The sequence below is a fragment of the Protobothrops mucrosquamatus genome, unplaced genomic scaffold (genome assembly GCF_001527695.2).
Source record: "Protobothrops mucrosquamatus isolate PMUCROS unplaced genomic scaffold, P.Mucros_1.0 scaffold380, whole genome shotgun sequence".
Lineage (NCBI taxonomy): Eukaryota > Metazoa > Chordata > Lepidosauria > Squamata > Viperidae > Protobothrops > Protobothrops mucrosquamatus.
In genome coordinates, this window is record NW_015386712.1 from 671,490 (window position 1) to 692,845 (window position 21,356).

Sequence of the window (21,356 nt, forward strand, 5' to 3'; positions counted from 1 at the left end):
ACGTTTGGCCCCAATTTTGACAGTCTTTCACAAGGTCCTGAAGACCTGGTTTTGCCAATGAGCCTGGAGACCCCAGAGTGGGTGGAGCCCATCAAATGGCTCGTTTGATTGTTGTCACTGGGGAGATATTGTTTTATTATTTTTCTATTGATTTTACAATGTTGTAAGCTACCCGGAGTCATTGCGAGTGAGTTGGATGGCCATATAAATTTTGTTAAATAAAAAAAAATAGTAATAATTCAGAATTAACATCTGCATATGTTTGATTTTCAGGAAATAACTATTCAGAATGCCAGCATTGTATTGGGTGATATTCCTGCTATTAATAGCACTATTTATATCATCAGAAAGGTAAGTTGATTAGAGTGGCCTGGATCTTTGTTTTTTCTGTTATTCGAGAAGGGGAAGGGGAAGAAATGCTGAATGCTTAATGCTAAGCATATCTCCTTTATTGGTCTTTTATTAAACAGAACAACAATTGTCACCAAGGTATTAAGAAGAGTCTTCTAAAATTCAATTTTTCTCATCTCAAAATCATCCTATTTATGCTATTATTTTTTAATTATTGGGTGAAAAAAAGTCAGGTAATTGGCCTTCCTCATTTCACTTTTTCTTTTGATCAGGTTCTGTTACCATCTGTCAAGATCCCACCTGGTCTCCAGGAGCAACTAAACACTGTGCCCTCGTTCTGGAAGTTCAAAGAACTACTGGAGGTAAAGTCCTCAGTCGAAAGATATTGCCCCATATCTCTTAAAGAGTTCTTTTACAAGGGGCTAGATGAGGAAGATCATCTTAGTATGTGATATAGTGGAAGATATAAACTAAGTTTATACCTTGTTCCAAGTAATGATTCACACAATGTAATAGCTGGGTGCAGAGGATTCAACCCCAAATTGAATCCTGTTACTGATACAAATATGCAGTGAATTTATTTTAGTCTGAATTCTTAATATTAATTATTCGTTGTTGCTATTTTCTAGGTATGGAATTGGCAAAATCTTATATTTAAAAACAATCTTAACATGATTTTTTTCTTGTAGCTATCAACTGCAATCTTCATTGACTTGATTAACTTGCTACGTAATTGTGTTTTTGAAACTTTCAGAGATATCAGTTGGTGAGAGAAATTGAGTCATCGGAAAAATATACAATTTTTGTCGCAGGGAATAATTCAATTGAGAAATATTGCCAAGCATCAAATATTACACAACTGGTAAGAGTTTATTTCTTTAATGAAATAATCCTAATTGCACTCATGTAGAGGTAAGCTCCGCTAATTCAATGAGACTTTTGATTCAACATGTACATGATTGCACAGTTCTTTGTTTATTTGTGGGAAACAACATATCAATAAATAAGAATTTGGATTCAATCTTGAGATAACACATTTGGAACTAACTGTTGTTGGCTGCTTCATGTACCACAAAGCTCCTATGGGAGGGCATTGAATTGATTTTAAAAGTGGAGTTTCTACCTCATCACATCTGGTAGCTAACAACTGCTGTGTTCCCAAGACAACTCATATAAGAGACTGACAATCAATTCACGGGTTAACTCTGAATTGTCATATGCACAGAAATGCTATAAACTCCAGTTGCCTTCCACTGAAAAATGAGATATGGTTGTAACCATATACTTTAAACATAACTGAAAAATTCTGTTAATTTAATAATGATATAATTATAAATGAATAAATTATTCACTATCTAATAAAATATAGTTTTTATATATCATTTAAGGACTTGGTTTGAGGTTGGTATCAGTATGTACCACATATAACGATGAAATTAAATTAGCATTTCTGCTTCATGAATTCATCAAGTGACTTTGGCAACATGCTGAACTTTTTTCTAGATTCTACAACTCTTCATATAAGAATGTTATTATCTGTAAGAAGGGACCCCCACTTAATTACGGGAGGGCAGAACCCCTCCAAACTGGTGGAGGAAAGACCGGACATAGTAATATGGCCCATCACTAGGCTGCAGACAGCTGAAGTCAAACTCCTCACCAAGCACTTCGAAAGCAATGCAGATGAAACTGGGTGAGATCAGATCTTTCTCTTCCTGTAAAAGCTGCCTGAAGTATCTTTCCCCCTGTGAGGAAAGAGGGAAGGGAATTTCTATCCCACCCTCTAAGAATAGCAGTGACTGACTACTCAGGGGAATTAAAGCATTAAAAGAACAACTTTAATTTAATTGGATTTATACGTTCCTGAAACTTGGGGACCAAAAAAATTCCTATTTTTATTGGAGACTCTTGTTTTTATCTACAAAAAAGAAATAAAATTGGAAAAAGGATTATAAAAATTTTGGACTTAAAAAACTTTAAATGTCATCAGTGACATCTTCTGGCGAAGTTTGGTACTACAACTTGTTATTTCCTAAAAGAGACTTGGCTCGAAGCTCAGACCTTAGATAAGACTTTTCTGACCTTGGCACCACCTGTGAGAGACTTAGCTGTAAAAGAACAGCTGGGTGGCATAATTGGCCTACTTGAACTGTGAATGTAAACCTTTACTGACTCTCAGAGTTATATGTGGGAAACTGCTTTCCTATCTCTTTATTTGAGGAATATTGGTCACTATATGAGATGTTGAAATACCTTGGATTATAACATTTTGCTTGACAAACAACTTCTACTAGAAAGACTATTTATAAACACGTGAAAGAGATGGATGAAGACCAGGAAAAGATTCTTTCCATGTTGAAAGCAATACCAGAAACCATTCTTTCAACTTGTGATAAAATAAGACCTAACATAAAAGATCAAGATGCCAGCTTAGATACACAAACCCAAACTTTGACTACAACCAAAGAACGAACAATGAAGAAAATAACAGAAGAAGTGGGACAATGAAATATTAAGACAGAGGACTCAATAGGCCAACAAATACAGCTGATGGAAAATCCAGAAAAGGAAGTGACAATACTGAAAATGGAAATGACTTTCTATATAAATCAGAAGAAATTTGAGAAAGAAGAACAGATTGAATGGAAGACAAACATATTAGGGCAAGCATGGGGAATTGGAATAACAGGGAGACAACTTAACAAATATAAATGGGCTAGTCCTTCCAAAAAAATGGCAATTAAATGGTCTCCATTTTAAATAACATATATAATAATAAAGGGAGATCTATTTGATGATCTAAAAGCACTACTATGGAAACCTAGTTGGCAAAGGAAGAAAGCCAGAATAAGGTTGAAGAAAATTGGGGTTTTGACTTATTAGAGAGGATTTCATATTATTAATTAGAGGGTTAAAGGGAGAAGTTGAGATAAGGGGAATTCTGGTCATTAGATTTAAAATACTTGGAAATCAGTTGAAAATAAGGACTTTATCTGTTTAATATTTAAAAATTAGACCTAAAAGGAAAAAGAAAATTAATTATGAATATGTATGATTTATTGATTAACCCAGGTAATATACATAATGGTTTTGATTTATTAAAGGGGATATTGTATTATTAAGTGGATGATTTAATATGGTGGGAAATAGATAACTCTTAGGAAATAGAGCAAGATTACATTCAAATAGATAAAATATGTATTTTGGATATTAGATTTTGTTATGAATTGAGACAAGGGAAATCTTGGTTGCCTAAGGCTTGAAAATTATAAATATTAAAGGTTAGGTTGGAATATTGATGAAAAACTGGGTAAAAATTAATAACAGGATATGGATTGTTTATGAAGATTGAATGTAATTAAGATACATATAAGCTAAAAAAATTATTGATAAATGTAATAATGATGTTTTTATTGAGTTGATATAATAAGAACGGTACTAGCTTGAATACGAGACAGTAAATGTTAAGGGAAAAAGAGAAGAAATATTTGATGTTGCAACTTAACTATTGATTAACCCAGTCACCACATTGCTTTTTAAATACTTAAAGGTAAAATTGAAAAATTAATAAAATATTATTTAAAAAAAGAATGTTATTATCTCTGAGGGGGGGCAATGGGAATATTTTCTTGTGCCACTTTTTCTGTGAATCTAGATGAACTTGATGTGGTTGAGTGTGACAAAGCAACAGCCTTGTTAAGGCCAATCTGCAATTCAGTCATGGGAGATGTAAAGAAAATGACTCCTCTGTGGTTAATGACCAAGATATTTGGAGGCATAAATTGAAGAGGAATGGCTTATTACTATGCATCTTCTCTTTAAGTTTCTATTCCACTTGCTGTTACCTTGTTGATTCTAATAATTGTCTTTGAGTTTAAGTATTTTGTTTTGTGTGGATTCCAGGATAATGACACCATGCAGTATCATATTGTAATTGGTGATAAGCTGTTTTTGAAAGACCTGAAGAACGGAGTGCACAGAAGCACAATGTTAGGACTCTCCAATTGGCTCATGTTTTCTAATATACTCAATAAGGTGAGAATGAGCTATAAATTACACTTCATTTCTACAGTATGTGGTTTAACAAGGAACATCTTAAAATATCAAATACAATACTTTTCAAATAGTAAATTTGTGTGCATACTATGGCTGCAATCCCTGAAATGTTTTATGTATTTATTTTAAATATTTTATTTGTTTATATATGAAATGTATTCAGCGATCTCTGTAACATAAATTGGAAGATCCCAGAGTTCTGGTTAGTAAACTGACATATACAGATTAAAAACCAAAAGTTTGTTGGTTTCTGTTGGCCTCCACTGTGGATGCTGTATTGGCTCAGGAAGGTTTTAGAATGCTGTCTGGATAATTGTAATGCTATCTGGATAATTGTACTTTGAACCATACTTCATTTCTCATCCCTTTTTTAATTGTAGACGTATGTAAACACAGTTCTTTTGGATGGCCCAGTTGTTGAAACAAGAAATGGAATGTTGATTGGGGTTTCTCAAGTTCTACAGATTCACAAAAACCGTTGCAGTACCAATACCTCCACTGTGCAAAGGGTGAAGTATTAGAGATTTTCTCTCTTGGTTATGAGTACTAGTTGTTTTCTACTATCTCATTTGAGATTTATGATTAAACTGACTGCCTGAGCCCTCAGCCCGATGTAAAGTATATACACTTTTTTCTTCTTAAAATCTGGAATCTTGCAACTTTCAGGAACAACTGAGCTGGCATCAGTAGGCCTCTTCAACAGCATTTGATGTCATTCTATTTTCATTCATTCATTCATCAATCAAACTTCTTAACCGGCTATCTCCCTCACAGAGGGACTCTGGATGGTATACAATTTAATCAATACAATAAAACATTAAAACCCAAATAATTTAAGATTAAAAATTTAAAAATGTATATATGATCCTGGTGAGGATTTTATCAATATAATAAAAATGACAAAACTTAATATTAGCATTTTGTTTTTATAGCGGTAGTTATGCTAACAAAAATAATTGGTCAAGATTTTATGGACCTGATGAATCCTGGCAGGTTCAGACCCCAGTCTTCCATCTGCTTAACTGAAACTAAAACCTCTAGTTTTTAAGTAAATACTTTGATATCTCAGATAGTGTATTAAGTGGTGCCACCCTATAAAATCAGTGAATGGATCTATTAATCAAATATCCCGAGAGCCGGTCTGTGTCATATATTGCCGAGAATAGGGTGAAACATAGTGCATGAAAGTGGTGATGATAAAGTGAAATAATTCTGTTTTTTGTCTAGTACAGTGGTGGCGAACCTATGGCACGCGTGCCAGAGGCGGCACTTGGAGCCCTCTCTGTGGGCATGCGTGCCATCACCCCAGCCCTGCCTCCCCCCGCAGCCTCCTCCTCACCAGCCCCCCCGGAGGAGAGTCGCCCCCGGGCGCGGCCCGCACGGAGCAGTGCAGCCAAGGACATAGCCGGGCAGCAGGGACAAGACTCTGCCCTCGCACCCCATAGCATGCAGATGATGCTGCGGGGTATGGGCGGAGGGCGTGGCTGCCATGGTGCTGCAGGGCTGCCTGGGCGATCTGCGGCGGGCCATGGAGGTGGTGCGTGGCCTTGCGGCTGGGTGGGGCGGGGGCGTAGCAGGCAGGGTGGGAGGCGGAGCGGGGTGTGGGGGGCGGTTTTTAGGCACTCGGTCTCTAAAAGGTTCGCCATCACTGGTCTAGTAGAATGATAAAGTATAGGGTAGCCCTGGAGTATAGGGTAGATGATGGAATTTGATCTTCCAATCTATTTGACTCTGAGGTTTCTCATTGATAAATGGCTTTTCCTGCAGTCTTGAGTTGGTATAATTTCAAACCAGTAGACAACTTGGTTGTTTACATAAACATAGATTTTAAAACCTCAATAAAAAGTGATTGGTTCATTAAGATAAAACAGATCTATGACGTTGAATTGAATAAATCTTGATGTGGGAATAACAAGAGGTTGAGATAAGGATAGATAGAGAGCCAGCCTGGTGTAGTGGTTAAAATGAAACCAGATGACTGTGAGTTCTAGTGCCACCTTGGGCTTCAAAGCCAGCTGAGTGACTTTGAGCCAATCACTCTCTCTCAGTCCCAACCCACTTCACAGGGTTGTTGTTGTGAGGAAAATAGAAGAAGGAAAGAATATTATGTATGTTCGTTGTCTTGAGTCACTTATAAAGTAATAAAGGCAGGATAAAAAGCTAATAAATAAATTTATAATCTTGACAATGCTAATATCTCTGCTATCACAGAATATGAAAAATAATAACCAGGTAATGATTAATGAGGGCTTCTGCTGTGTTATGATTTGTTACCCTTCTGCAGTTGATGCCAATATTTTTCCGTGCTCTGAAATATCTATTAATTATCCTTTATCCTCCCCCCCCCCATACGCCAGTCAAGATGTGCTAAATGCAACAAAAGGTTCAAGTGCCCAGCAGGATCAGTGCTTGCGGTAAGTCTTGCTTTATTTCATTTGATACTTTTTGGTCTATCAAGCGCGTCACCAGAAAACTTTGTAGAAAAAGCAGCCGTTCTGCAGAATTTTGGAGCCAATAATGTTTATTGTGAGAAGGTTAGAAAGAGTTAAAATAAGAATTCTTTCTTGATCATGCCTAGATGTTATCTGTTTGGAATACATATCTGCTTATCAACATTTTTACATTTTTTTTGACAGCAATATCCAGGCAAAGGAAATCTTCCTCACTGTATATTTAAAGCTGGAGGCATGAAATTAGTTGGCTGCTACTTTACTTGCATCAAAGTTTCCCTAGTAAGTCATCCCTATTGATTAGATACCTGCACATATGCCAACTATGCAGCTATTCCCCATGTAATTATTTTCTTCTGGTTGGCCCAGAAATATTTATTTCTTTATTAGGAGACTGAGATCATATTATGTATAACTGACCACCCTGCTGATGCATAGAAGTATATCAATATTACTGGTGCCATATTAGAAATGATAAGCAAGAAGATGCACCACTGAACTTCAGTGGTTAGAATGCAGCATTGCAGGCTAATTCTGCTGACTGCCGACTGCCAGAGGTTTGGCAGTTCGATCGTTACAGGCTCAAGGTTGATTCAGCCTTCCATCCTTCCAAGGTCAATAAAATGAGGACCCAGATTGTCGGGGGCAATGTGCTGATTCTGTAAACCGTTTAGAGAGGGCTGTAAAGAACTATGAAGTGGTATATAAGTCTAAGTGCTGTTGCTATTATGATACCATCTCAAGCCCTAAGCAATATCAACTTTTGAACATGGCATCAATTCAAGATTTTATGTGGCCATCCAGCTCAAACGTTATGACACTGGATATCTTATAAGGAAGAATCAAAATAAAAAGACACTCAGCAGTAATCCTTACATTTGTACAAAATCCCTGTTTTTTTTTCTTTTCCTGGTCTGACTATCAATCTCTCTGTTTTCTGAGGTCTCCGTCTGCTGTCCAGGCTACTATGGTGCTATGTGTGAGATGTGTCCTGGGAAGCCAGGCAACTGGTGCTCTGGCCAAGGGATGTGCCAAGATGGCATTGAAGGCAATGGAGATTGCCAGTGCCAGGAAGGTTTCCATGGTACAGCCTGTGAAATGTGTCAGGCAGGAAGATATGGACCCAAGTGTCAATCAGGTGATTATGGCTGTTATTCACCCCTATTTGTGGCATCTGCACCTGATTTTTCTTCTTTGTGCTACTTATTTCTTTCAAAATACGATATAGGCAGTCCTCGACTTATTCACAGATAAGCCCAAAATTTGCATTGCTAAGTAAGACATTTGTTGAGTTTTGCCCCATTTTGTGACTCTTCTTGCCACCGTTGTTAAGTGAATCATTGCAGTTAGTTAAGTTGGTAACCCGGTGGTTAAGCGAATCTGGCTTCCCCATTGACTTTGCTTGGCAGAGGGTCACAAAAGGTGATCACGTGACCCCAGGATACTGCGACGTTCATAAACACATGCAATTTGCCAAGCATCCGAATCTTGATCACGTGACCATGGGGATGCTGCAATGGTCATAAATGCAAAAATGGTCATAAATCACTTTTTTCAGCGCCATTGTAACTTCGAACAGTCACTAAATGGATGTTTGTAAGTCAAGGGCTCCCTGTACAGGGAGTCCTTTACTTGAGACAACAACTGGGACCAAGATTTCCATTGCTAAACAAGGCGGCTCTCAAGTGAGTCATGCCAAATTTTTTATAACTTTTTTTGCCATGGTTGTTAAGGAAATCACTGCGATTTCTAAATGAATCACCCAGTCATTCACTCCAGGATACTGCAATCATGGTAAATACATGCCAGTTGCCAAGTGCCTGAATTTTAATCACATGACTATGGGGATGATGCAACGGTTGTATGTGCAAGGACCAGTTGTAAGTTACTTTTTTCAGTGCTGTTGTAACTTCAGATGACAGTTGTAAGTCAAGGAAAAACTGTATAAAGAACTGGGGGGGAATTGTTATCAAATCTCTATGCTGCCTCTGCCATCTATGGCTGGAATATCAGAATAGCATCTGTGCTACTGCATAGAGAAGCATTTGGTCAAAAACAGTGATGCACACAAAAAGACTTGCATGCAGTCCCTGGGGTTTTCTGAAACTTGGGGCCACCCTCCGATTTTTAATGTGTCCCAAATCACAAGTCATCAAACAGATAGCCAAACAGTTATCCTATTACTTATATTTAATTGCCACCTGCAAGATATCCAAATGCCCTGGGTTATTCTAACACTAGAATAGAGTAGAGTAGAGTAGAGTAGAGTAGAGTAGAGTAGAGTAGAGTAGAGTAGAGTAGAGTAGAGTAGAGTAGAATAGAATAGAATAGAATAGAATAGAATGGAATGGAATAGAATAGAGTTGGAAGGGACCTTGGAGGTCTTCTATCAAGCCCCCTGCTCAAGCAGGAGAACCAATACCATTTTAGACAAGTGACTGTCTAGCCTCTTTTTAAAAACCTCCAGTGATGGAGCACCCACAATTTCTGAAGGCAAGTTGTTCCACTGATTAATTGTCCTCACTGTTAGGAACAGGTTGCTTCTCTCTTTGGTCAGTTTCCAACCATTGTTTCTTGTCCTGCCCTCTGGTGCTTTGGAGAATAATTTGACCCCCTCAAATTATTGGCAGCCCCTCAAATTATTTGGCAGCCCCTCAAATACTGGAATACTGCTATCATGTCGCCCCTGTTTCTTCTTTTCTTTAGACTAGCCAAACCCAAGTCCTGCAGCCGTTCTTCATATGTTTTAGTCTCCAGGCCTTTGATCATTTTAGTTGCTCTTCTCTGAACTTTTTCCAAAGTCTCAACATCTTTTTTTGTAGTATGGTGACCAAAATTGATTGCAGTATTCCAGGTGTCGTCTTACTAGGGTTTTATAAAGCGGTACTAATACTTCGCGTAATCTTGATTCTATGTCTCTGTTTATAAAAACTCAGGATTGTATTAGCTTTTTTGGCTGCTGCTGCACACTGCTGGCTAATATTCAAGTGATCATTCACTATGACTCCAAGGTCCCTCTAGATAATTTGTAAACTCCTAGAACATTATTGTATAACTATTGTGTGCATTTTTCAAATACTTTCACTCACATTTCATTTCTAGGGCCCTGTGCAGTTATTGATAGTGATAAGCGCTGCATAGAAAGAGGCAGCTACATATAATTATTAGGTTTTCTGTTGGCCATGATGGTGCAGAAAAACCAGCATAGGTAACATTGGGTGTATTCATTTCTACCTAACAAAGACTTATATTTCTTCTTAGAGTGCAATTGCAATAAAGGACAGTGCAACGATGGGTTGTTAGGTGATGGAAGCTGCACATGCAACTCAGGATTTAAAGGAGTTAATTGTGACCAAAGTAAGTTGAAAAACAAGGCATATCGGTCCAGATTTGAACCTACTGAATTTTTAAAAAAATCAAATTTAAAAGAAACAAGAAAGGACTATATTCAAAATTGCAGAACTGGAGTTTTGTTATACCAATGTGTCCCTTTTCTTCTCCTGCAGTCAAATCTGCAGAAAATGCTTGGTTTTCAAGACAAATCTAGGAGATGAATACAAAGTGTATTGCAGATATAAGGCATAATCAAATATACCAGAACAACTATTGCTATCGATCAAGGAACACCATAAAAAATAAACGTTGTGCAACATTTTGGACATTTAATCAATTAATGAGATAGTTATAAACAATTCTTGCTTTAATTAGGTTCATCAAGTAGAATGAGAAAATAGTAATATCATCAATCAATAGTGTGACATACACAAAAAGCCCAGTCTTTTGGGGTCAGTGGGCACATATGAAATGTGAGAACATGCAATGGGCTTTCTCACAAAAAAGTTACCTTGATAGTGTGACCAATCATAAAACATCCATATATCAGAAGGCAACCCCCCCCAACCAACCTCAATTGGATAGCAACCACCTGCCTTTTATTTTCTAAGCCTTATCTTGGACCCAGAGTCCTTGCTGAAAGTAGAGATTGATTTGAGAATGTGTTTCATTCACAAGGTTCTAAAATTACGTTTATTTCCTTAACATTAAACAAATATTTTAAAAAATTAACTAAGAGCTTAGAATCTAGGCCAATGTAAATAGTATGTGGGAAACTCCACTGGCCATATACTTTTCACATTGAGCTGTGAAGGCCTGGGACTGATCCTGCCCCCCACCCTAAATTCCTCTGTTAAGCCAACATAAGAATGCAGGAGGATTGGCTGAGCTGTGGTGGCACAGTGGTTAGAATGCAGTGTTGCAGGCTAATTCTGCTGACTGCCAGGGGTTCAATCCTCACCGGCTCAAGATTTACTCAGCCTTCCTTCCTTCTGAGGTCAGTAAAATGAGGACCCAGATTGTTGGGGACAATATCCTGACTCTGTTAACAGCTTAGAGAGAGCTGTAAAGCACTGTGAAGCAGTATGTACTAAGTCTAAGTACTATTCATGTTGCTGTGCTGCTGCAGATTAAAGCAAATCCTGTCCCAGCCGTTGTGTTAGTTGTATCATGGCATTATGTAAATTGGTTACCTGTATATCCCTTTGCTGCTCATTTGCAACAATGCTGTCGGCAGGCAGAGATATCCCTGTGGATTGAAGGCCAGTTTTAAAACTCCAAGTGGGATTTTTTGCTTCTCTTAGAAAAAGAGTAGATGTCTTAGAAGACTGATGTTAGTCCTTTGAGGTAGTCCAAACAAAATGTGCACCATGAGTAAGGTAAAGGTATAGGTTTCCCTGTTAGTTGTGCTCATCTCTGTTTCTTGGCTGAGGAAGCCAGCGTTGTCAGAAGACAATTTCCATAGGTGAACAGCATGGCTATATGTCAAAGGCACTTGGTATGCTGTTACCTTCTCACTAAAGTGGTACCTATTTATCTACTCGCATTTGCATGCTTTTGAAGGTCTAGGTGGGCAGGAGATGGAGCAAATAACAGGAGCTCACCCCATTGTGCAGAGCTCAGGTCTCAAACCCAGACTGTCAGCTCTCCAGCTGACACCATGAGTACTAATGCTCTTTGTATTGTAAGGTTACATTAACAGAGTCTTGTGAGACTGAAAGTATTTTTTCCCCCTCCTTTCCTTTTATTCTCCAGGAAACTAGGCAGGGCCCTTTCTGAAATGCTTCCCAGATCACCTCTGCTTCTGAGGTGAGGAGCTCAGGATATCTCTTATAAGCTGGTTGTCTAGCCTGCAGCTCTTTCTTATGTCTCCCAAGATCATTCCCACATATCATTATAGTCAAAGTCCATGGCTATTTGAGAGAATTATTTTTGCTTGGAGATTGGAGAATGTTCTAACAAAATGTTCTTTTGCAGAGATTGAAACTGATTTCTGCAATGGTACTTGTGATGTGAATGCCAAGTAAGTATAATTATTTAAAAGTTTAGAATATGTCTGAAGTTAGATGATTGTTTTCTATAACAACCCCATAGGGATATTTTCCTTCTTTTTCTCCACAGGGTTGTTGTGATAGGGAGAAAGAGGAGGAGGAAGGAGTATCATCTATGTTTATCACCTTGAATTACTTGTATATTAATATAGGACGGATAAAAATCTAATCAATAAATTAAGCAGTATTTCTAGGAAGCTGAGTTTTTAATTAGGCCTCTCTATTATATATTGCTTAATTCCTTAAAAATGATCTGGCGATTATTAAATTCTCTAATGTACAATTAGAGATTATTTACAGATAAAACCTGTGAAACTATAGATTCCATTCATCAAGATCTTGCTTAAGTTAAATATAAATGTCTCTCAAACTATATCTTCCCATTCTGAATGAGAGTAGGCAAGACATGTTTGTTAATTTTCTTATCCAAATAAGTAAGATGAATTATTGCCACAAAGCAGTTTTCATATAAATATTAATGGGGCTATTAATAACCATAACCACTAATTCCTGCATCAGAAAGATTGAGTTTGTAATTGTTTTCAATCGCAATCTCAATTTATTTTCAAGGTGCAAAAATTCCACTTTGAGCATGTGAAAGAAACATATATCTGTAACTTGAGCTTCCTGCAATGTATCTCTGTTGTGTTAACTACACATTTAGACAAATGAGAGAAGGGGAGCAACATGAGGCAAGCCAAACAAGCACAACACAATTAACACTCAATATCATCATAAACATATGTGTGTGATTTTATATATAATTCTCAATCCCTTATTACTCTGTTTCAGTTGCGTTAATGACTCTACTAATTCTCAACCCACCTGCTCCTGTTCTGCTGGCTATTCTGGAAATGGAACCTCTTGTGCAGGTATAGCTGGCAAGTGCTTTCAATTCATAATGCACGCTTGATAGTTTAACACTACAGGTATACACATACAGTACGTAGAGATAGATCTATACTAGCCTAAAACCTATCATATTTTTCACTAATTACATGCACAAGCATTGCCGACAGACACTTGTTCACCATTTGAACATTACAACAAGTAAAACATCGGTAAAATAAGTTTAATATCATTTAAAATGTAGCGTTCAATGCTTTTCTATGGGCTGTGTTCAGACTTTCAATAGCAAGTTGTTGGGTAAAGAGAAATGAGCATTTTTGAAGAGAAATGTTTACACTGTAATCTTAGGAAACTCCTTTTTAATCTACATCCAATGCAAATCTCCTCCAGGTCCATGTCAAAGAAAACGGGCATGAAAGCTTGATGTGCGTTCTCTGGCAGTTGGGTTGAGGAACGCCAATCTGCTTGAAATCCTTGCCTGCTCTTTCATTCAGGTCAAGGAGCAGACAAAATTCTACCAACATTTCTTCTGAATTATAGTTTTCTACATCCCACATGAGCCTTCCCTACCATATTTCACTATAGTTTCACCACACCATTCCTGTAAACCCAATAGCAGATTTGGTAGTTGTAGAGGGACAGCAGAAACATCCTGCTTCATACATGGGGATACGCTGGAGGAAAGCAAAGATTCAAGGCGCAGTCTGAACAAGGTCCCCAAGTGTTCGCAAATGTACTTGCCATACCTGTGTGAAACTGTTTTCTATTTTAGCCCACCCTCTTTTTCTTTGGCAATTCAGAAATAGACCCTTGTGCTGAGGATAATGGCGGCTGTTCCATATATGCCAACTGTACCAAAATAGCACCGGGCAAAAACATCTGCACTTGCAAAGAAGGTTATTCAGGAGATGGAACATTATGCAGAGGTAAGCATCATACAGTTCAAAGCAGATGAAAGGATGGCTGATTTGGCTTTAAAAAGTGGTGGGTTTTTTTTTCTGGCCAGAGTCACTTTTGTGAGATTGGCGACCATATAAATGGGATTAGTAACTAAATATTGGGATAGACCAGTACTCAGATAAATGAGTGGCATTTAAAAGAAGATGAAATATTTAAAATATGATTAAATCAATGGCATTATTTCTCTTACAGAGAAGTTGTCTTTTACTTATTTATTAAATTTATATGTCACCCACCTCCCCAATAAGGCGACTCTATTACATCAGCCCAGGCAGTCAGCACTTTCTTAAAATGTACATGTTTATGTAGCTGGCTACTTCACTCTAACTGAGGCAGATGGCAAAATAATGTGGACATGATCGCTGAATAATGGAGAAGAGGATTCTTCACCAGCGACGGTGATAGTTTACAAGGTTCCCCATTAGAATGAATGCCATTGTTTGCTCCATATGTAGGTGGGATACCTTGTAGCAGGTACTGTATGAATGTTCCACTTGGGAAGGTAAAAACTGCTTGAAAGTTTTCTTTGATATTGTTTTTCCCTAATCAATTATGAATTTTCACTAGGAACATTTGGGGCATTTAGAAAGATGAAAAATGTGTGTCCTGACTTATCCTTGCTCATTGCACTTATTGCACAAGTTAACAGGCTATTCGTCGATTCATATCTTCTGAGGCCTTGTTTTGTAACAGTCATATTTTTCGGTGGAAGCAATCTGATATAATGTGTATTTCTTCGATGTTTAGAACTGGATCGGTGCTTAGAAAACAATGGAGGATGCCACCGAAATGCAAGCTGTATTAAAACAGGGCCAGGTTTGGTAAGCAGATTTTTATCTTACCCTATTCTGAGGTTTACTAACAATATACTTACAATGAAAAACAGTTGAGAACATAGCACTTAATACTGAAATATTCATATTTGTTTTCTATCTTACCCCATATAATTGTAATTTTTATTTTTGTAACATCTGATAGTGGAATCTCTCATTTCCTTTAGAGCCTTAGCTAAATAAAGTTGTTCAAAAGTTCATTTCTTCTACTTGGGATGAGTTTTTCTGTTTCCTGTTTCTATGGCACAGGTGAATCTTCCTGTTTGCCCAAGCCTTTCCTTGGTTCCTCTGTGATCAGCAAAATAAAATGACAAGTTTCTTTATTAAGTCCTGATTTCAATCATTTTTTATATTTATTATTATAATGTAAGTTTATTATAAAACACAGTGCATATTGTATGTATTACTCTTAATGTTGGATGCTTTGGTAGGTAAAAGCTGTGAATGCATACTTAAAAGGCTTGTAATAATCTCTAAACCTTCATAGGAAAAAAGCAATGATACTAACAACAATAATCTGAATTTCTCACTCTCTGTTTCTCAATCTCTCTCTCTCTCTATACACACACACAGGCAGAGAGAGAATCAAACACAGAAATGTATAAAAGGCTGCAGGAACTACTTCAACTGTTATAAATGGTGCTAGGATTTTGATACTGTAAGGTCTCTAAAATTGTCCAGGTGTATATGTTAAGCATGCACAGTGGACCCCAAACTAATAGTTTTCCTATGTTTCTTCCTCTATCTATTGCTTTTGTGATTTTTGCCAATCTCAAGATTGCAGTGATAAGTCTCAAAACTGTCTGTTATGTTTGGCAGTGAGTTTAATGGGGCTTATTTATAATGAAGTAAGGAAGGATTGTATTGCTTGTTCTTAATCACACAGTCAGGGTGTCCATAGAGAGAAACAAAAAAGTCAAGATGGTAGTTTCAAGCATGTGATTAAAGCCCTGGCCTTTTTTTAAAGTGTATCACAAAGCACTCCCCCCCAACATATAACGTCATAGATATCCCTGCAAATAGTTATAAAGCTCCATGTGGCACTAGGGTTTCTGTTATAGAGTTGGCCTCCTAGAATAAATTCAAAGTATGGTCTGCGTCTTGCTTTTTTAATCTGGGGAGGCGGCTGAGTCATTAGCATAAATGGTCACTGCTGAGGCAACAGTAGCATTTCTATTGTATCCTGTAAAATGCGTATCTTCCTTGCCATCTGCTTAATCTCCTTGCTGATGATGGATAGAGAGGTGGATCAAAGTAATTTATGGTCTAATATCTGCAACAATGGTTGTGGATTTCCATCCCATAGATGGGAGGGAAAGGGACACATGAATGGGAAAGAAGGGAGGGGTCCCTTTCTCTCCTATTCATGTGTCCAGGATTGAAAGAGCCCAATGTAGGTATAGGACCTACCAAGGGATAGGCAGTCTGAAGATAGAGCTCTTGTAGTCTGTCCTCTACGTACTCACTCTGAAGTGTGGCAAGTGTGTACCCACTGCTCTGCTTCCCCAGCAGGAACATTCAATGGCTTAAAATGCACAGAGCTCCCTCATTTGCAATGGGACTATTAAGTGATTGTGCTCTCACAACTTTTGGCACTCACAGCAGCTGCAAAGTCTGCATATATAGGACACACTTCCTCTATTTCACAGTTGCAGAAAGAGGCAGAGCAGGAAAGTGACAAATATCTGCCATCTTTATAATTGCTGCAGAAGATGTCTGGCAGTTTGTGTCCCTCTGTTTGTAATTCTGAATGTGAAATATGTGGTGGTGTTTTTATTTCTCTCAGGTTGCCTGTGAGTGTCTTCCCGCGTTCAGTGGTGATGGGATCAAGAAATGTGAATATACCGATCCTTGCTTGGAGGTTTGTTGATGCCCTTTTTTGTAAGATCTCCTGAATGCTAGTTTTCACGTTTTAAAAAAGCAAACAATACTAACCCCAACAGAGATTTGATAATGGTGTGATTCTACTCATCACAAAGGTAATCTAGGTGCAGATCCCAACATAAACATTAAAAAGTAAGTCTTTTTTTAAAAAAAATAACCAAAATATCAGGAGTTCCCTGAAGTCATCTGGCATTGTTACCCAAATCTTACAAGATTTTGAGTGACAATCTTGTGACATTTCTGTTTTTTTAAAAAATATTTTGTTTAATTTTAAGGTCACACAGCTACCAGTTTAAAAGGTTTATGCATGCCATGGTACATTTCCCAGCCCTGATTTATTTGGTAATCCTTAAAAGTTTTCAATAATAAATTCCACAAAGGGGAAAAAAACAACCATGTCACTAGATCACAATGTGTTTTCTTTGGATTTGGCATAATGTGTTAATTCAACCATTAAATTTATAAACAATAGGTTATAGCTTAGTATGTGATGAAATTCAATGGTGAAAAAAGCAAGGTTCTACATTTAGGCAAGAAAAACCAAATGTACAGGTATAGTATAGGGGGCACCTTGCTCAATAGTAGTAACTGTGAGAGGGATCTCGGAGTCCTAGTGGACAATCACCTAAATATGAGCCAGCAGTGTGCTGCAGCTGCCAAAAAGGCCAACACAGTGCTAGGCTGCATTAACAGAGGGATAGAATCCAGATCACGTGAAGTGTTAACACCACTTTACAATGTCTTGGTAAGGCCACACTTGGAATACTGCATCCAGTTTTGGTCACCACGATATAAAAAAAGATGTTGAGACTCTAGAAAGAGTACAGAGAAGAGCAACAAAGATGATTAGAGGACTGGAGGATAAAGCATATAAGGAACGGCTGCTGGAATTGGGCATGTCTAGTTTAATGAAGAGAAGACCGAGGGGGGACATGATAGCAGTGCTCGTTATAGAGTCCCCGACGGTGTTTCTTCTCCCTCAGTTCGATAAGAGGTTTCGTGGACTTCCGTCCTGTTCTTCGTTGCCTACCTTTGATTAGTTCCTCTCTTCGTTGGATCTTGATTCCTCTTTGAAGGACTGTCAATCTTGTTAATTGGTCACCTTGTTGGACGGAGGTCTTCGTCACTTACGAGGTTGTGACCTAGCTTTTAAGAAGAGACTGGACAGCCATTTGCCCGAAATGGTATAGGGTTTCCTGCCTGAGCAGGGGGTTGGACTAGATGACCTCCAAGGTCCCTTCCAACTTTATTATTATTATCATTAATAATAATAATAATAATAATAATAATAATAATAATAATAATAATAATAATAATAATAATAATAATAATAATTGTGTGTTAGTCAATAAACCTATTGCTGATTGATGTAAACACTTATTGAATTAAAGTAGTCTAGCAGTAGTATGGCTTTCAGCTTGGCAGTATTAATTTCATGATGGGGATTATGGGGCTTGTTATCAAACCCAGTAACCTTAGATGGGAACAACAAGGAAATTCTTCATGTAAATCACTAATAATACAAAGTAATAAGTGTTTTTCACAAAGAAGAAAACTATATCCATTAAATAGATAACTTTAATTTCATGTGCTTCAAATTCTTTAAAAGAGGTGGCAAGTGAATTTCCATTAAGGTACCTTTCTCTTTTAAAATCTTTGAATGACTTGACAGGTTTATGGAAAATTTTAGGGCATGGTATTGAGTTTCTGCACACAGCTGTCTTCACTGAGATGGCTACTTTCCACTACTCCATACCTGTTGATAGCTCATTCACTTGTGTGAAAAGGAAAATTGTCTCCTTACAGCTAAGTTTTAAGAAGAGTCATCTAGACAAGTTAAACTTAAAAGAAGAATTGATAACCCCTGAGCATAGCTCCAGTTTATTAGCTCTTCTTTTCTTGATCAGAATAATGGTGGCTGCAGTCCACTAGCTATATGCTCTAAAAATGAAAATGGGAATCCAACATGCCTTTGTATATTGGGGACTGGTGATGGCTTCACATGCAGTAGAAGTGTATGGCAGGTAAGACATATTTTACTAAAACTTTCAAAATTTGTGAGCATCCATTCCCAAATGCTAGAAGAGCAGTCTTCCTTCTTAACATTCCCAAAAATTGTGCTGATAGTAGTACTCAAAAAGCAACATGTGACGTAGTTGAAAAAGGCTGCAAAAAAGAAAAGATAGTTGCAAATGATCCCATGAATTAAAAAACAGTAAAAAGAAAAGAAATTTTAATTAGATCATAAATCAGTTGAACTGTCATTTGAAAGAAAATGTAAACAAAACAAAGCTTTCTTCATGTATGCCAGGGGTGTCAAGCTTGCAACGTCACGTGACGTGTTGCGACGTATCGCAACTTCTTCCCCATTGCTGGAGCTGGGGTGGGCACGGTTTTGGTATGATGCATCTGGCCGGCCGGCCAGCAGTTTGACACCCCTGATGTATGCTATCTGGGGATTCATTGGTAAGGACATAATTTCCTATATTGAATGGTTCAAATATGATTGTTATAATTAATAATTCAAAATTATTCATATATATGAAGAGTGATGGCTTCCAAGTCTCTTGGGGCACATGGAAGCCTTGAGTCAGAATCAAAGGCAAGATCAATCCGGCCACTGCATTTGGTTGCCAGATGTCATTGCATCCATGCCTTCATTAATTCTTTGGCCAACCAGTTCAAGTACCTATGAAGATTCCAGCCAGAATGTAGGGCTCAAAACATGACATGCATCAGATCTGCTTTTCTCTATTATAATTCTGCAGTGGGAGAGTTTTTACAAGGAATTCCCATATCTGCAATTGCAGTATTAGAAGCCTGTTATTATGAATGTTTTTATGCACATAGTTCCTAAAATTTGGAAGAAACTTGTTATTGTGAACATGTTTAATCCCTCCCTCCCTCCTTTCCCTCCCTCCCTCCCTCCCTCCCTCCTTCCTTCCTTCCTTCCTTCCTTCCTTCCTTCCTTCCTTCCTTCCTCAGGAACTTATTGGAAGAAAAGATGCCTCTGAATTTCTTCGTTATAGCCGGGTAAGTATGAGAAGGATTTCTATGTGGTAAAAAACTAGAGTGGGATCCAGAAAGTTCCTTGCACAATCCCTGCAACCATGTAATCAAATTAGAGCTATAGATCCTCAGATTCAAAGGGACTCTGAAGATCTTGAGGTCTGACTCACTTCCCAGGGCAGGAATACGAACCCAGACAAACGTCAGTCATTTTTTTTTTAACTCACCAAAAACCAAGTTATTCTAGTGTTTCCTAGTGTTTAGTGAAGAAATTACTTCTTGTGTCAAGTTTAAATCCCCTCTGTAAAGTTTTCATTTATGGTTCTTGGAAATTGTGGAAAATAAACCACATCCTCTTTCCTATGATAGCCCAGGAAATATTAGAAGATTTTTCTAATATTTAGAAGACTGTCTTTCCTCAGCTTTCTCTTAGCCTAAATATACCCAGTTTCCTAAACCATTCTTAATCATTTATCTCCCAGCTTTCCCCCTCTCATTGTTCTTCATACTTTTTCCAATTCCTCAGCCAGTGACCAAAGCCAACACCATATCCCAAGGACAGGAGTACTGTTGCAGCATAGAGCTATCATTTCCTGCAAACCTGACATTATAATTCTGTTGATAAGTCCAAGATTACATTACCTCTTGCAGCACCTGCAATGCACTGCCAATTTCTCTGAATCCACATGCCAAACGTCTGTAGATTGTAACTTTTGCTTGGTATTTATACTAATCCCTGGACTTCTCCCTATGTTGTAGACTCATCAAGTAATGGAAATAACAGGGAAAGGACCATACACCATATTTGTCCCACATGCTGATTACCTACAGAAAAGGACCACAGTAAGCAACTTGTGAAAGGTGGCATTTGAAAAATCAAGCAGTGCCTTTATTCCTTGCACTGAAATTTGTTTAATGTAAAAGAAGAGTTCACTAAGAGAACCTTAGAGAAGTATAACTTCTTGTTTCAGTGAAACATTATTATTTTTTTTACTTTGCTTCCAAATATAAATGTCTTCAACTAAATTTGAACTTCCTCTTTAACATCTTAATGAAAACACTGAGCAAGATACATTGGACAAAATGGGGTACAGTACCATCAATATGCCATATCCATTGAGATGGCACACAATTTGGGGGGCGGTCCTCCTGGACTCATGCCACCTACTTAGGGAGCGGGTGGCAGTCATGGGTGTGTGTGTGTGCTCTGCACAGATTCATCTTGTGTGCCAATTGTGCCTTCTCCTGGACCAAGAAGCCTTAGTCACTTTCTGTTTGGAATATTGCAATGTGCTTTACATGAAGCTGCCCTTGAAGACCATCTGGAAGCTACAACTAGTTCAGAATCCAGCAGCACATACAATGTTTGGAGCCCCTAGGTTTTCTTATGTTACACCCCTATAATGTGAACTACACTAGTTCCCAGTTTACTTCAGGGGGGCAACTCAAGGTGCTGGTTATCACCTTTAAAGCCCTATATGGCACAAGATTATTTCTCCCTGAGAATATCTACCCATCCCACAAGATCAAATAGGGTAGATGCACTTCAGATTCCTTCCCTGCTGCCATCTAAAGGGATT

The 21,356-nt window shown here is 37.9% G+C and overlaps 1 protein-coding gene across 1 annotated transcript in view; it reads left to right on the forward strand.

The window, feature by feature from the left end:
• The window catches only part of STAB1 (stabilin 1), a 115,794-nt gene that overhangs the window by 64,619 nt on the left and 29,819 nt on the right, over positions 1-21,356 (forward strand). Inside the window, exons 33-49 of the mRNA XM_029284120.1 lie at positions 274-351; positions 624-713; positions 1,106-1,213; positions 4,255-4,386; positions 4,788-4,916; positions 6,765-6,821; positions 7,044-7,139; positions 7,800-7,995; positions 10,119-10,214; positions 12,168-12,213; positions 13,034-13,113; positions 13,891-14,016; positions 14,798-14,871; positions 16,670-16,744; positions 18,675-18,791; positions 19,753-19,800; positions 20,536-20,619. Coding sequence (XP_029139953.1) covers positions 274-351; positions 624-713; positions 1,106-1,213; positions 4,255-4,386; positions 4,788-4,916; positions 6,765-6,821; positions 7,044-7,139; positions 7,800-7,995; positions 10,119-10,214; positions 12,168-12,213; positions 13,034-13,113; positions 13,891-14,016; positions 14,798-14,871; positions 16,670-16,744; positions 18,675-18,791; positions 19,753-19,800; positions 20,536-20,619 — 1,632 coding nt within the window. The remainder of the gene's footprint in view (positions 1-273; positions 352-623; positions 714-1,105; positions 1,214-4,254; positions 4,387-4,787; positions 4,917-6,764; positions 6,822-7,043; positions 7,140-7,799; positions 7,996-10,118; positions 10,215-12,167; positions 12,214-13,033; positions 13,114-13,890; positions 14,017-14,797; positions 14,872-16,669; positions 16,745-18,674; positions 18,792-19,752; positions 19,801-20,535; positions 20,620-21,356) is intronic.